We start from the raw sequence: 13,870 nt of genomic DNA, 5'->3' as shown, positions 1-13,870 counted from the left end.
CAAGAGCAGTTAGTAAGAAAGGGGGTCCTAGGCCTGGCATCCCTTGCCCTTCCCTGGCATGGATACGTCGGGGGCTGCTGTCTGTGATTTCTTGAAAGCTGCCTGTGGCAAAGGGGGCATGTGTCCATTCCGCCACATTAGTGGTGAGAAGACAGTTGTGTGCAAACACTGGCTGAGTGCAAGAAAGGGGACCAGTGTGAGTTCTTGCATGAGACGACAAGACCAAGATGCATGAGTTCGGGGGATGCAGCAACAAGGAGTGCCCCTTCCTGCACATCGACCCTGAGTCCAAGACTGCCCTTGGTATGACCACGGCTTCTGTAAGCATGGCCCCCTGTGCAGGCACCGGCACACTCAGCCGTTTGTGTGAATTACCTCGTGGGATTCTGCCCTGAGGGACCCTCGTGTAAATTCATGCACCCTCGGTTTGAGCTGCCCACGGGAACTACCGAGCAGCCCCACTACCACAGCCGACACAGCCTCCAACAAAGAGCCCCGCAGGTCACTGGGGTCATGCAGTCAACGCAGCAGTGCAGGCAACCGGGGACGCCGGCCTTGGAGCAGGTCACTCGCTACAAGTGTGGTGAAAAAGGACACTGGCCCTTCTCAGTGGACAGTGACAGCTGGAATCTGGAGCAGCCCGAGAGCCCTGCCGTCGGGAACAAGCACTTAGCTGCTGAATGGAGTGCTGGCAGGACTTTATCTAGAGCCGCAGGCACACTTGCCAGGGCACATTCGAGGGGCCATGTCTGTCCTATCATTTTGCTGTAATCTTTTAAGAAGGAACGTGTGCTTCAGTTGGGTCCCCCGAGCCAGCCTGCTTGGACGTCAGTGCCTCATTTTTTTGACTCCCTGCACACTGCCCTCTTGGGGACAGAGAAGCTGGGAAGGGCTGTGCTTCTTGGTCTTGTGTGGAAGATGGCCAGCAGTCCCCCTCAGGGCCTCATTAAACACCAGCACCTGGAGAGGATGGGCGGATCATGTGGGGCTGCGGCCAGGTCAGCCTGCTTTCTCCACGTCCGGCTGAAGCCTCAAGCTGTGCCTATGTGACTTGAACAGGGAGCCTTCCTGACAGACCTGGAGCATCCACTGCCTGGCCTGGTTGTGGCATTGAGGTGTCAGGCTCCCAGGCGCAGCTGCTTTCCTGGGCTTGCTTTCTTGTGGAGCCCCTGCCTGACCGTGCTTCGGGTACACCTTCAGCCAGTGCTGCAGACCACCTTAAACAGCTGACCCACCTGCTCTGCGCCTGCCTCCTGCCAAGCAAGCTCTGTGCTGTCACTCAGACCCTGTGGCATGTAGAGGCCACCCATCCTTGAGCCTAGAAAATGTGAATCCATCACCTGCAACCTGCTGGGCGAGTGGGCCTAAGTTCAGTTACAAGAATACTTTTTATGAAGTTGATTAAAAAGCTTGTTATTTATTTTTTTTAAAGGGGTCCTAGGACAGCCAGGGCTACATGGAGAAACCGTCTCAAAAAACCAAAAAAAAAAGAAAAAGGCTGGGTAGCAGTGGCGCACGCCTTTAATCCCAGCACTCAGGAGGCAGAGCCAGGCAGATCTCTGTGAGTTCGAGGCCAGCCTGATCTACAGAGCAAGATCCAGGACAGGTATGAAAACTACACAGAGAAACCCTGTCTTTTGAAAGACGAAGGAAAAAAAGAAAAGGAAATGGGCTTGGGGTTGAAGTGGCTCGGCAGTCGGGGCTCTTGCAGCGCGCCCAGGTTTTCAGTGCTGAGGGATCACCCACCACCGCCAGGAGCTGCGGTTCCAGGGAAGCTAGCGCCCTCTCCTGGCACAAGATGCACACATGGCAGACAGACATGATGGTAATCTGTGTTTCTGAGACAGGGTTTTCTGTGTAGCCCTGGCTGTCCCCTGCCTCTGCCTCCCGAGTGCTGATATTAAGGGTGTGCACCACCACTGCCTGGCTACATGATAGAATTTTACAATCTTTTTTTAAAAAGGAGAAATGGCAAGACAGTTGAGTGAGCACTAGCGTCTGCTGCCCAGGCCTAAGGACCCGATTTCAGTGCCAGCATTGTGTGAGTGGAAAGTGATGGCGCAGCACAGCCTGGCCTCTGGTGCTGCACTCATGCTCACACAGAAGTCCTTAAATGACGGTGACAGCATTTAAAGCTAGGGAAACTCGCTGTCCCACCTGGGCCCTAGGAGCCTGACTGGCACATTGAGGACTGCTCTGCAGTACTGTGAGGACACAACAGGCAAACATGTTTTGCGACTCTTTATTGGGTCATTGTGACACCGATCGTCAGCAGCGTGATATATCTCTCTTCACATGGGAATGTCGACAGCAAATCAATCATGGAACATCATAGAGCTGGAGGTCACGTGGGGTCGGTAACAGAGTTCTCTACATGCTAAAGTGACAGCAGTCCTCAAGGACAGCCAGATGTCTGTAGACCACCATTGCCTCTGAGGAAGGCTCAGCTGGTGGCCAGCTACCCAGCTAAAGGGAGAGTCCGGCTGGGCTCCGCTCACCTTGCCCCGGAATGGCTGGGTGAGCACTGAATGCTCTCAGGATGCAGGGTCTCCACTGCAAGGCACTCAGCCCTCCACAGCTGTGGCACAGTGCAGGGACAACCCAGGATGTGTAGTGACAAACTGAGGGGCATGGACTGCGCCCCTCCACTGACCCCCCAAACAGAACCCCACCAGAACTCTGTTGAACAGAAGAAAATCAAAGGGCTGTCCCTACTGTCAGCAGCCAAGCTGACCCACAAGCACACTCCATCCACCTGGCCGCGCAGACTCTGGGGAGAAGTGTGGTAACAGCTGGCCTGGTCACCTCTCCAGACACCACCAGTCAGGATATCTGGGGACAGCAGCAGCTGGAAGAGTTCCTCCAGAGGCGGCATGGGGGCAGAAGAGTGGGGCCACACTGGCCCCACTGTTTGCTGGAAACCTGGAGGCCCAGCAGCCTGGAGTCCCCACAGCTACCTCCAAGAACGGGAAGCGGAGCTGGGAGCCCCGTGCTGGCTAGGGTTGGAATGGCCTTCCTTGCCAAGGGAGTGCAAGGGCAGAACAAAAAAGGGTAACAAAAAAGTCGATGCCTCACAGGGCCTCGGAGTCACACAGTGGAGGCCGGGGCGTTAAATTAATGCTGGGTGTGGGCACAGTACACAGGACGAGGAGAGGAGAGGCAAGGCCTGTCATGTCTGTCTGTGGTCTGCGGGGCATCCTGCACTCCGTCCTTCAGCACTGGGCCAGCGTGGTCTTCATCTCCTCCAGCAGGCTGCTGAGCAGCATGGCGTCACTGCACTTCCCATCGACCGACACGGAGCTCTCACCCTGGGGGAGAGCCACACGCACATACTGCCCAGGCCTTGGGGGGGGGCCCTTCCTCCCCCTATCTGGGGCCTTGGCCTCCCTTTAGTTTCTGAACCCAAATGCCCCAACTGGCCCGGAACTCAGTAACTCTGCTTCAGTCTCTGGAGGGCTCGGCAGGCAGCTGTGCACACCGCGCCCAGCCACGGCCTGAGACAGGCTGAGGCCGCCCCTGCCCCGCTCAGGCCCTGGCTCACCAGTGGGGGCCTGGTCTAACGGGGACGGGGGGGGGGGGGGGGGGGGGGGACGGGACGGGACGGGGGGGCAGACGCGCTGTGAGCTCACCTTCTTCACCAGCAGGCAGACATGGTGGCCCTGGATGGAGCGGCTGTACATGGAGGCACAAGAGTCTACACGCTCCACAACTGCAACAGATCCGGGGGCGGGGGGTCAGGCCCACACTTCCCAGGCTGCCAAGGGCTGGGGCCCATGGGAGATGGCACTTGGGGGCTGAGGGCCAAGGCCCTGGGTAGGAAGGGACTGACTGGGGAGCAGGGGTGGCTTCTGTGACATTGTGAGATGAAGCCGCTATCACTGCGACATTGCTCACCGGAAAAATGGTGGTGGAAACAGATCTTTGCCAGGAGGTTCTGGAAAGACATACTAATGCCATCGACTTTGATAGAGTTCATGCTTAGGTCTCCTGACTCCAGCAACTTGGCAAAGGCATCGCTGTGGAGGGGAGAACGGGGTGATGGCGGGGCCTGGGTGTCAGGCCTGTCACCCCAGCCCTGCCCCGGAACGCTGAGGCCAGAGGACTACTTCGGGTCCCAAGGCAGCCTGGGGTATGAGGCCACCAGAGGCCGGCACCCAGGGCGGTCCTGGGGACAGAGCAGGGGTGGCCTCAGGAGAAAGCAGCAGACTGTCAGGAGCTGAAGGCGCCTGGGATGACGTCTCAAGGAGTCTTGCATCACCTCCACCTCACCGCACACCCCACCTCACCAAGCTGCTGCCCGCACGCGCGTCCCCACCCTGGGAGGGTCTCTGGGGTGGAGGCACACACACCTGTAGCAGGGCGTGGTGATCAGGTAGGAACTACAGCTGAAATGCAGCCGGAAGTCCAACTTCTCGTGGGTGGCCCCGTCATCGTCCTGTGAGAAGGGAAGCTGCAGCTGTGGGGTGGCTTCCCTCTCCTGGGTGCCCGACATCCCCTGGGGCAGGGCAAAGGGGCTGGAGCCCAGTGGAGAGTGGGCTCTCAGCACTGGCCATGGCCGCTGGCCCCGGTGCATACCTTGGCAATGAAGGACAGCGTGCCTTTGAGCTTCTGAGCCATGACGATGCTCTGAATGGTGAACACAAACTGGGCCTCATTGGAGACACCTGGTGGGAGACACGGCACTCAGCAGGGCCCGGGGTCTAAGCCAGCACTGACTCTAGGTGTCACAGCTGGCTGGGATGCTGGAGAGTCACAGAAACAGTGGGTCCTTCTGCTGGCCCTAGACCCCAGCCTTGTCCCGGGGAAAGCCCAGCATACGGGGCTTCACCACATGGGTGGCCTGGGGCCTGGGTCTTCAGCTGTCCCGGAAGCTCTAGCTAAGTTCCTTGTGCAGGAGCCCAGGTAAGAAGGCAGTAAGGAGCAGAGCTGACCTTGGGAATGCTAGGGCCAAGGGGTGAGCTCACCAGGGGGCAGCTGGAAAGGCACGGGCACACCGTCATGCACCGATGAGCCCTCCGGCCGGGCCATCTTGGTGTTGAGCGAGTCTAGCACGTTGAGCTCCATGTTCTTCAGGAAGCTGCTGCTCTGGTTCTCCAGGATGACCGACACTGTCACTTGGCTGTCCTTCTGTAGGCTGGCTTGGATGTCGTAAGTCTGCATGAGTAAGGGCAGGGTCAAGAACCAGGGACCAGCTGAGGGGAGTGAGCTCCCGGCCACGATCAAGGACAGTGGCTCCTCTGTGGGAGCTGCCCGTGGGCCCTCAGACCTCGCCCTCCACACTCTTCACGAAGCTACACCAGTCCTTGTCTTTTTGAGTCTTTGAGACAAAGTCTTGCAATACAGTCCTGGTTGGTCTTGAACTTGGAATCCTCCCGCCTCTGCCCCAATGTGCATGCTGCCATGGCCGCTTTGTCCCGTTAGCAATGCTGTCCTCACGTGGCCTGGCCACACTGGGCTCTGCAGCTGTGGCTGGGCTGCTGGCCACAGTGGTCCCACTCTGGTGGCAATGTCTCGGCCGGGTTTGGGCTTGGCCGCTGCCGCCAGCCCTGCAAGGCTTCTCGTGGTGGTTTCCCCCCAGCACCGGCCCCTCCCTGCGGCAGCCCAGTGCCACTTACCACTTTAATGTACGAGTTCTCAGCCAGAAGGCAGTAGCTGGACATGGGCTGGGGAAGGAGAGAGAGCGTCAGCCGTGGGTGACAGGGCCTTGGCTGTTCACAGATATCTCATGGGACAGGGACAGGCTCACAGGGAGCAAGAGCCACCACGATGCGGTGTCAGCTCCCACCACAGAGCAGTTTCCAGAGGCTCTGGGTTCTCTCTGAACGGAAGCCACGTTTCAAGGTTGAGTTGGCAGGGTGGCCAGCGTGCTCACCGGGATGGGCTCCTCCTCCTCCTCCTCCTCCTCCTCCTCCTCCGCCGCCACCACCACCACCGCCGCACCATTCTCCAGTGCTGCCGCCTGCTTCCGCTTGGCTTTCTTTTTGTCTCGTGGCCGCTCCTCCTTCTTCTTGTGCTTCTTCTTCTTGTGCCGGGAAGATTTCTGAAGCAGAGTCTGGGCTCAGGCCCCTTGTTCCAGCAAGAGGCCCTGGTCAACATTCCCCCCTCACGTCACACGGTGGGGGCCACAGGGAAGGGACAGGGGGGACAGCAGAGCAAGGACCCCACAGGTCACTGGGGCTGACAGGTCAGGGAGACTGTCACTGCATGGGACCACAGCTCTCCTGGCCACACCCCCGAGGAGGAGCGCTCACACAGGCATGCCTGTGCTCCCATCCACCTGGGGCAAACGGCCCAGTGTCTATGGATGGATGACAGACATGAAGACCAGTCACACTCTGGAGCATCACAGAGCCACCGACAGGAGCAAGGCTCCCAGACACCGCAGCATGGAGGGACTTCAGAGGCAGGAGGATCTCTGAGTTGGAGGCCAGCCTGGTCTACAGAGTGATTTCCAGGACAGCCAGGGCTACACACAGACAGTCAGAGAAACCCTGTCTTGAAAAACCACACATGGGGCTGGAAAGATGGCTCAGTGGTTAAGAGCACTGACTGCTCTTCCACAGGACCGGGTTCAAGTCCCAGCACCCACATGGCAGCTCACAACTGTCTGTAACTCAAGATCTGACACCCTTACACAATCATACATGTAGCAAAACACCAACGCAAATAAAATAAAAAAACCACACACACACACACACACACACCACCCAAAACAAAACCAAACCAAACACCCAAAACCAAACCATGGGGCTTGGGGCTGGGTTGATGGTGTGGTAGTTAAGAGTGCTTGCTGCTCAATCACGAAGAAGCTCAGTTCAGATCCCAGGACCCACAGAGTAACATTCACACACACAACTAAAATCATCTTTTTTATGGGGGGTGAGATGGAGTTTCTTAGTCATGAGCCACCACACCAGGCTTAAAATAATCTTTTTGTTGTTTTTTCTTTTTTCTTTTTTTCTTTTTTTTTGGTTTTTTGAGACAGGGTTTCTCTGTGTAGCTTTGGAGCCTTTCCTGGAACTCACTCTGTAGCCCAGGCTGGCCTCGAACTCACAGAGATCTGCCTGCCTCTGCCTCCCGAGTGCTGGGATTAAAAGCGTGTACCACTGCCACCCAGTGTTAAAATAATCTTTGAAAAAAAAAAGAGGGGAGGGGGTCTCATGAGAGAGCCAGACAACAGAGGCCACCTAGTGTGGGACTCCATGACAGCCAATATGCAGAGCAGGCGAATCCAGAGACAGCAAGGGGATTCAAGGGTGACAGGGTTCAGGAAGCGGTGTGGCAGACTGCTCATGAGTGAGGCTTCCTACTGGGGGTGATGGAAGGTTCTGGAATGAGATGGTGGGAAGCATGAGGGCTGCAGGCACTTCAGGGAAGTGGTTGGTGCTGTGTGCCTCACCCTTTCCTGATCATCGTCCACATCCTCGTCCTCTGGCTCCTCTCTCTTGAGCTCCTCACTCTCGTCCTTAGCTGGGGTGACAGTGCTCACAGCAAGCTCTTCCTGCAAAGCCAGCCGGGAAGGTCGGGGTACTTTTTCAGGGGTGGGGTGGAGGATGGGGTGCTCTTCCCCTGACTGCTCAGAGGGGTCCAGCTTGAGAAGCAATAGGGAACTCTGAGTCCCACCGAACCAGTGCTGTCCCCAACTGAGGGCTGAGGATAGTCTCCAAAGGACACCTGTGGACAAAGGTCCTGCTGGCCACCTCCCCTCTGCCTCCCGGAGCCTTGCTAAGCAGAGTCCCACAGGACAGTGGACACAGGCCTGACCAGGCCATCCCGGTGGGCTGGACTGCAGGGAGAAGCCTGGCACCCGCTGGCTGCTGTGGAAATGCACAGGCGATACCCGTGAGGACACACGGGGCAGGTACTTACTGCGGGTGGGGCAGGAGCAGGGACAGCAGCAGGTGGCGGGGTGGTGGACAGCCAGAAGTCTAAGTCCTCACCCTGGAGCCACAGGAAGAACACTTTTGACAAAGGCAGGGAGTGCCAAGGGCAAGGGCTGGTCTCCAGCTGCTGGCCATTCTTGCCTCCCTGCCCCAGACCAGCCTGACTGCTGTGTAGCGCAAGGCCTGGTTGTGCTCTGACTGGACCCCACAGGTGCTCAGCCAAGATGGCAGCAACAGCCACCAGTCATTTGGGAAGACAGCTGGGCTAGTGGTGCCTGGAGTGGTGTTACAGCCAAGTGGCAGGTTCTCACACTGTGGCTCAGGCTGGCCTCCAAGTCATGGCAACCCTTTCCCCCAGTCTCCTGAGTGCTGGGATCCATCCTGTCTGTGAGCCGGCTGGTGGTGCAACCTGGGCAGGAGACTGATAGGCAGTCTCCAAAACGCCACCACACCAAGCCACACCTCAGAGGCTGCCTTGCATCGATCGGTGGGATCCTGGGCTTGATCCCAGCCCTCAACAAATAACATCTATTTTTAGCCAGGCCTGTTATCTCAGCTACTCAAGAGGCTGAGGCAGGAGGATTGCAAATTCAAGGCCAGCCTGGACAACTCAGTGAGATCTAGTTCAAAATGCAATGTAAAAAGTGTCCTGCGAGTCGGGTATTGTGGCGCACATCTTTAATTTCAGCACTTGGGCGAAAGAGGCAGATGGATCTCTGCGGGATCGAGTCTAGCCTGGTCTACAGAGTGAGTTCCAGGATGACCAGAGCTACAAAGTGAGACTCTGTCTCAAAAAAACCAAAAACCGAAAACCAAACCAAACCGAAGCAGCCTGGGGATGCGGCAGGGTGAGCACCCCCTAGCATGTGCACAGCCCTGGGTCCCAGCCCTCAGTTCGGTTGTAGAAGCCTAGCCTATAACAGCGGCTCCCTGGGCATGGCCCTGGCTGGGCTTGCACGGTTCCACCCTCTGCAGCCCTAGCTCTGCACTCGGCCGGAGCCCTGGCGCTCACACACCTTCTTGTCCTTCTTCTTCTCCCTCTCTCTCTCTTTGGGCTTCTTCTCCTTCTTTCTGGGCTTCTTGCTCTTCTTCTCTACTCTGGGGACGCCCTCCTTCTCGGGGGACTTCACAGTCTCAGCATTCCTGTGTTTCTGGACAGGCAGCTTCTCGCTGTCAGCCAAGGGCCTTGGGGGAGGAGGGGCGGTGGGTCACCAGGCTGAGCTGGGGCCCATCCCTCGGGGCGGCTGGCCCTACAAATCCTGAGGCTCCAGCAAGTCCCCAGACAGCTACAGTTCTGGGAGCACTGACCCCATTCCCTGCACAACTAAGCATCCCAGTCTTTGCTCCCCACCTTTTTGGATGTGAACAGTGCATGCCCATGCCCATATGGGACGTGGATGTCTGTGTCCAGGCGCACATGTGTCCAGTCACGTGGAGGGCAGAGGTCAGTGGCCCTCGTTCTCCTGTTACTCTCCACTGTACCTTTAGGCAGGGTCTATCTCTTACTGAACCTGGAGCTCCCTCACTCAGCCAGGCTGGCTGCCAGTGGGCTCCTGGGTTCTGCTGTCTCTGTGCCTTGGGGGCTAGGGCTGGCTTTTAATGAGTGCTGGAGGAGGAGCGCGGACTTCACGCTCACACCACGGGCACTATGCCGAGCCACCAACACAGAGCCCCACCACGGCCAAGGATTTTCTCAGCACCCTGGGAATGGGGATCTCATCACCCAAAGAGCAACCCCACCCAGTCTTCGGTCTGTTCCTCACCCATCACTTACTTATCCAGGTCAATGTCCAGCGCCCTGTAGGGGTCATTGGGGTCTTTGTCATCCTCATCACTAGGCAGAGCATTCTGAGGGGATGGAGAGGTCAGGGCTCAGTCAACTAGCAACCATGTTGTCCTGGTGGAGGCTCACTTCTGCCCCAAATCACAGGACTGCCTGGACAGTCATACCCACACCACCCATGTGCCAGATGCCGAGGTACCGGGCTATGGCTGCCAGCTCACGGACTGGAGTAAAACCATGTCCATCATGGAGGGCTTGTGTGACAGGGCCGGGCAGGGACTGACCTCGGGCATCTCCTCGGTGACGATGTCCACGCGCTGGGCAGGGGCGATGTCCTCGTCGCTCTCTGTGGGCAGGGAGCTGTGGCGACGCTTGCCCTTCTCCTTCTTCTTCCTTTTCTTGTCCTTCTCCAGGCGCTGCCGGTGCCGCCGCTGCTCCTCCAGCTTCACGTACTGGTCCGACATGGGCATGCCTGTGGGGACAGGAGGACGGCCAGAGCTCACAGATGCCCGGAACTCTGTCACGTCCCACACGTCAACTGAAGAGGAGACACTCGCCTGGAACTTTCAGAGGCACTGAGAGGTCGATCTGCACCACAGGAATGTGCTCCACACCTGGTGCATCCTGGTATCGCTGAAAGAGGGACCACAGGGTGTCAATGTGCCTCGGGGACTCAGGAGAGGGGAACCCTGTGTGTCAGAGAATGGTGGCCCCCATTGCAGCATGGGAGCATTACTCATATGCTTCAGGTTCCATAGACAGGTGGGGACCTGGGACCACAGCCCTGGAAAGTGTGTCATAGGCTATTTACACCTAAATCTATCCACGATTGTCACTTTTTTGGACTCAGGGACTAGAGGTCGGCCTCAACCTCACTATGTAGCCAAGGGGTGACCTTAGATTTCTGCTTCTCCTGTCTGTCTCCTGAATCCTAGGTGACCACACCTGGTTTGTGTGGTGCTGGGGATGGAACCCAAAGCTCACACATGCTGGGCAAGGGCTCTGCCCACAGAGCCCTAGTGCTAGTACCAATAATCCCTGCTTTGTCCAAAATGAGACAGCAGTACACATTTAATCCCAGAGCAGGTGTCCTTTGCACCCTGGGGTGCTGTGAACTCTCCTCCTTGGCCACAGTGCTCACCAGTGACTCTGATACCACTGCAGGATCTGCCTGAAACCCCTGAGGGCCCTGAGGAACTGCCAAGAGCTGAGATGCCAGCACTGTAGGTCCAACGGGCCAGCTGGGCAGAGCATGCACCTCAAGGCAGTCTAGATGGGCTCCATCTAGAACATCCAGGCTCTCTACCAAGACCTGGACGCAGCCCAGCTCTGCTCAGCTGTAGCTGGGACTACACATGCACAGCTCCCTCCCCAAGGCATGGCCCTAAGTACATTACCCTCTTGGAGGGTTCAGGATGGCAGCTGGTGGGGGGACTCTCAAGGACACCACTTGCCTTCTGTGGGGACGGGGAGCTCTTGATGTAGAAAGGGTTGTTGGCTTGCTCCTGCTTCCGGGCCTCTCGCCGCTGTGGGGACAGGACTCTACGTGAGGATGTGCGTCAGAAAAGTGCCTGTCCATCTCCCAAGACCCAGGTGGGCAGGGAGGGGTCACAGGAGGAAACATGAGGACCACCTCCAGCGGCAGAGCTCACGGGTAGGCCGACCACTGAGCCTATCTCCAGTCCAGGAGCAGCGCTCATGAATGGGCAGAGCAGCTGAGGTCTGGCCTCCTGGGAGCAGAACTGGCCTGGGTCTGCCCACCCTGAGCCACAGCTCCTGCCTGCCCTTCTTACTCCTGCAGACTCAGAAGCCCACTCTGATGTCCCTGCTGAGGGTCCAGGAAGGGGGCTCATGGGAGGGCTGCTCCACCAGGAGGGCCAGGTGGAACCTAAGGGTCCTCTGGCCTGGGTCACAGGCTGTGTCTGGTTGTATGGCAGAGCCTCAGGGGCCCCTAGGCCTGGCCATCAGCTACTCTTTGTAAGCAGACCCCAAACCTGGTTGCCGCCCTGTGCTGGGTGCTCCTGAAATGGCGTGCTCACCCGGGCTAACTCCTCCTCGTCCTCCTCAGGCTGCCGGCGCCGTGCGTGCCTGGGCTCCTCTTCATGGAAGATGGCCTTGGGTTTCTCATCCTCAGACTCACTGTCCGAAGGTGGCTCATTGATCCAGGCATCCAGGTCTAGGCTGGGATGTACAGAGGAGGTCACATGGTGGCCCACCATGCGCCTGTGACATCTCTCAACATCAGCATCACAGGCACCAGGCAAGGCAGGATGCCATAGACCCGGAGAGAAGACACAGAGATGGGAAGGCAGGAAGCCTGGGAGGAAACAGCAGACCAGGACAGGGACCATGGAATCTGGGAGGACCATGACAGGCGAGGATACTCCCAGAAGGTCCAGAGAACAGGGGTGCAGCAGCACCAGGACAGAGTGGCCGTCTCTTGTTCCCTTGGCTGGTGACAGGTCCTGGGGCATGGGAGCCCCTACCTAATTTCCTAATCAGGGACCACTTGAGTGGCTGCAGCCCCATCACTCCCCACATCCCCAGTCCTCACCCTTCAGGAACTGGGACCTTCTTCTGGGCCTTGGGGGCCACGGGGTTCAGTTCACCAGCGAACAAGGCGCTCACTTCCTCGGCCACCGGCACACCTTTTGCCTGTAGCTTCTGCACGTGCTTGACCAGCTGCAGGATGCAGGACGCCTAGGGGAGCAGGGGTCAAGAGTGGGGTGCCTGAGGATATGGTGCTGGGGCCTGTGCTCCCCATTTGCTCAGCCCCAGACCTCGTCATGTCTCACTGTCTCAGACAGAGACAAGCCCCACCAGGGTCAGAACAGGAGGGAGCTCGGTTAATGTCATCTCCGGTGGGGCCCCCTGGAGCCTCTCAATCCCGTGCTGGCTCAAATTCTCAAGACAGCGGTACTCAGCAGCCCTTGCTACCATGCTGCACAACCAACCCCACCAAGTCAAGGTGTGGCTCGGTGTGGGCTCCTCCGCCCCACAGGGCTCAGCCTGGGGAGCTCCTCAACCACGATGGGTCAGCACCCACACCTGACCTCTTCAACGGGTCCCCAGAGACCAAGCAGAAGCCTCATGGCACCTGGTTCAGTGTGAACCTACGTTACCATGAGGTGCCGGGAGCAGCCTTGGCCACTGGGCCCCAATGCCCGTGTCAGCCCGGGACCTTGGCCAAGCTGTCCCAGGCTGGGCACGAAGACACTGCACATGCCTGAGACACACAGGCTTCGGGTTCAAGCCCTGTCCCACAACAAACAAACAGAGAGGATCCCAAACCAGCTCCCACAACAACAGCAGGGCCTGCCCACCTCCTAGGCTGGTTCTCAGGCCCATCCACACCACAGTCCCTGCTCACGGACCCCAAGCCTCAGATGGGCAGAGCTAGGAGAGACTTCAACAATTCACTTTAGAAATGGGAGAAAATCCCTTCCATCTACTGGCTCTGTCCAGGACAAGGACCTAGAAGGAGACCAAGAGCGTGTCTAGACATGGGGGTCCCTGGTAATGCTACCCACCCTGTGAGTCCAGACCTAGCTATGTGGGTACACATGTTCATACAGCATCCCAGCTGGAGGTGTGTTGGGGGGCAGGAACTGTGCGATCTTTAGGAGGCAGCCCTGCTGGAGGCTCTGCTGCCTGATACGTGAGGTGTGAGCAGACAGCCCCCACTCCTGACTGACACCACGCCAGCCCTGGATGTGCTCACAGGGCTCGAGCTATGGCCAACCGTCCTCTCTGAGCAGCAGAGTCCCCAGGCCTTACCCGCTCCTGCACCTCCAGGTCGGCGCTCTGCACAAACTGTGGCAGCCGCTCCACCAGCAGCTGGGTGACCTCCTGCGCAGCCTCGGTGTCGGCGGCCTGCTCTTTCTGCTGCAGGATGGACGCGTACAGCTTGACCACGTTCTGCACATACACAGCCTGGATGTGGCCGGGCAGTGTGGTGACCTTGGGCCGCAGCATGGCCTCCAGGGTTTGCTGGGGCGCCTGTAGGTGCCTGGGGGACAGGGGCTGCATGAGGCTACTGAGCACACTCCCAGGCCCAACTCACAAGGAAGCCAGGCCAGGGATGTAGGGTCTGACGTCTCAGCTAAAGTACAAACTTGGGGCACTTGCTTTCACTAAGCACAAGTGGGAAACGAAGAACCATGAACTCCACAAAAAGGGACACGGTTTGAAAAACCATGGCACA

The 13,870-nt window shown here is 58.1% G+C and overlaps 1 protein-coding gene and 1 pseudogene across 1 annotated transcript in view; one reads left to right on the top strand and one right to left on the bottom strand.

The window, feature by feature from the left end:
• The first annotated feature begins 46 nt into the window (after nucleotides 1-46).
• Nucleotides 47-771, top strand: LOC131900463 (cleavage and polyadenylation specificity factor subunit 4-like; annotated as a pseudogene).
• A 1,457-nt stretch (nucleotides 772-2,228) lies between these two features.
• Nucleotides 2,229-13,870, bottom strand: part of Ap3d1 (adaptor related protein complex 3 subunit delta 1) — a 36,758-nt gene continuing 25,116 nt past the window's right edge. Inside the window, exons 14-31 of the mRNA XM_059252142.1 lie at nucleotides 13,444-13,675; nucleotides 12,221-12,366; nucleotides 11,706-11,847; nucleotides 11,121-11,192; nucleotides 10,224-10,299; nucleotides 9,951-10,138; nucleotides 9,658-9,731; nucleotides 8,900-9,068; nucleotides 7,870-7,941; nucleotides 7,400-7,501; nucleotides 5,873-6,040; nucleotides 5,616-5,663; nucleotides 4,965-5,154; nucleotides 4,576-4,664; nucleotides 4,350-4,435; nucleotides 3,895-4,016; nucleotides 3,630-3,709; nucleotides 2,229-3,308 (exon numbers count right to left, since the gene is read on the bottom strand). Coding sequence (XP_059108125.1) covers nucleotides 3,213-3,308; nucleotides 3,630-3,709; nucleotides 3,895-4,016; nucleotides 4,350-4,435; nucleotides 4,576-4,664; nucleotides 4,965-5,154; nucleotides 5,616-5,663; nucleotides 5,873-6,040; nucleotides 7,400-7,501; nucleotides 7,870-7,941; nucleotides 8,900-9,068; nucleotides 9,658-9,731; nucleotides 9,951-10,138; nucleotides 10,224-10,299; nucleotides 11,121-11,192; nucleotides 11,706-11,847; nucleotides 12,221-12,366; nucleotides 13,444-13,675 — 2,152 coding nt within the window. The 3' untranslated portion in view covers nucleotides 2,229-3,212. The remainder of the gene's footprint in view (nucleotides 3,309-3,629; nucleotides 3,710-3,894; nucleotides 4,017-4,349; nucleotides 4,436-4,575; nucleotides 4,665-4,964; nucleotides 5,155-5,615; nucleotides 5,664-5,872; nucleotides 6,041-7,399; nucleotides 7,502-7,869; nucleotides 7,942-8,899; nucleotides 9,069-9,657; nucleotides 9,732-9,950; nucleotides 10,139-10,223; nucleotides 10,300-11,120; nucleotides 11,193-11,705; nucleotides 11,848-12,220; nucleotides 12,367-13,443; nucleotides 13,676-13,870) is intronic.

Source organism: Peromyscus eremicus, unplaced genomic scaffold (assembly GCF_949786415.1).
Source record: "Peromyscus eremicus unplaced genomic scaffold, PerEre_H2_v1 PerEre#2#chr22_unloc_1, whole genome shotgun sequence".
In the NCBI taxonomy this organism is placed as follows: domain Eukaryota; kingdom Metazoa; phylum Chordata; class Mammalia; order Rodentia; family Cricetidae; genus Peromyscus; species Peromyscus eremicus.
The sequence above is the reverse complement of the archived record's forward strand: the minus strand, read 5'-3'. Positions and strand labels throughout refer to the sequence as shown.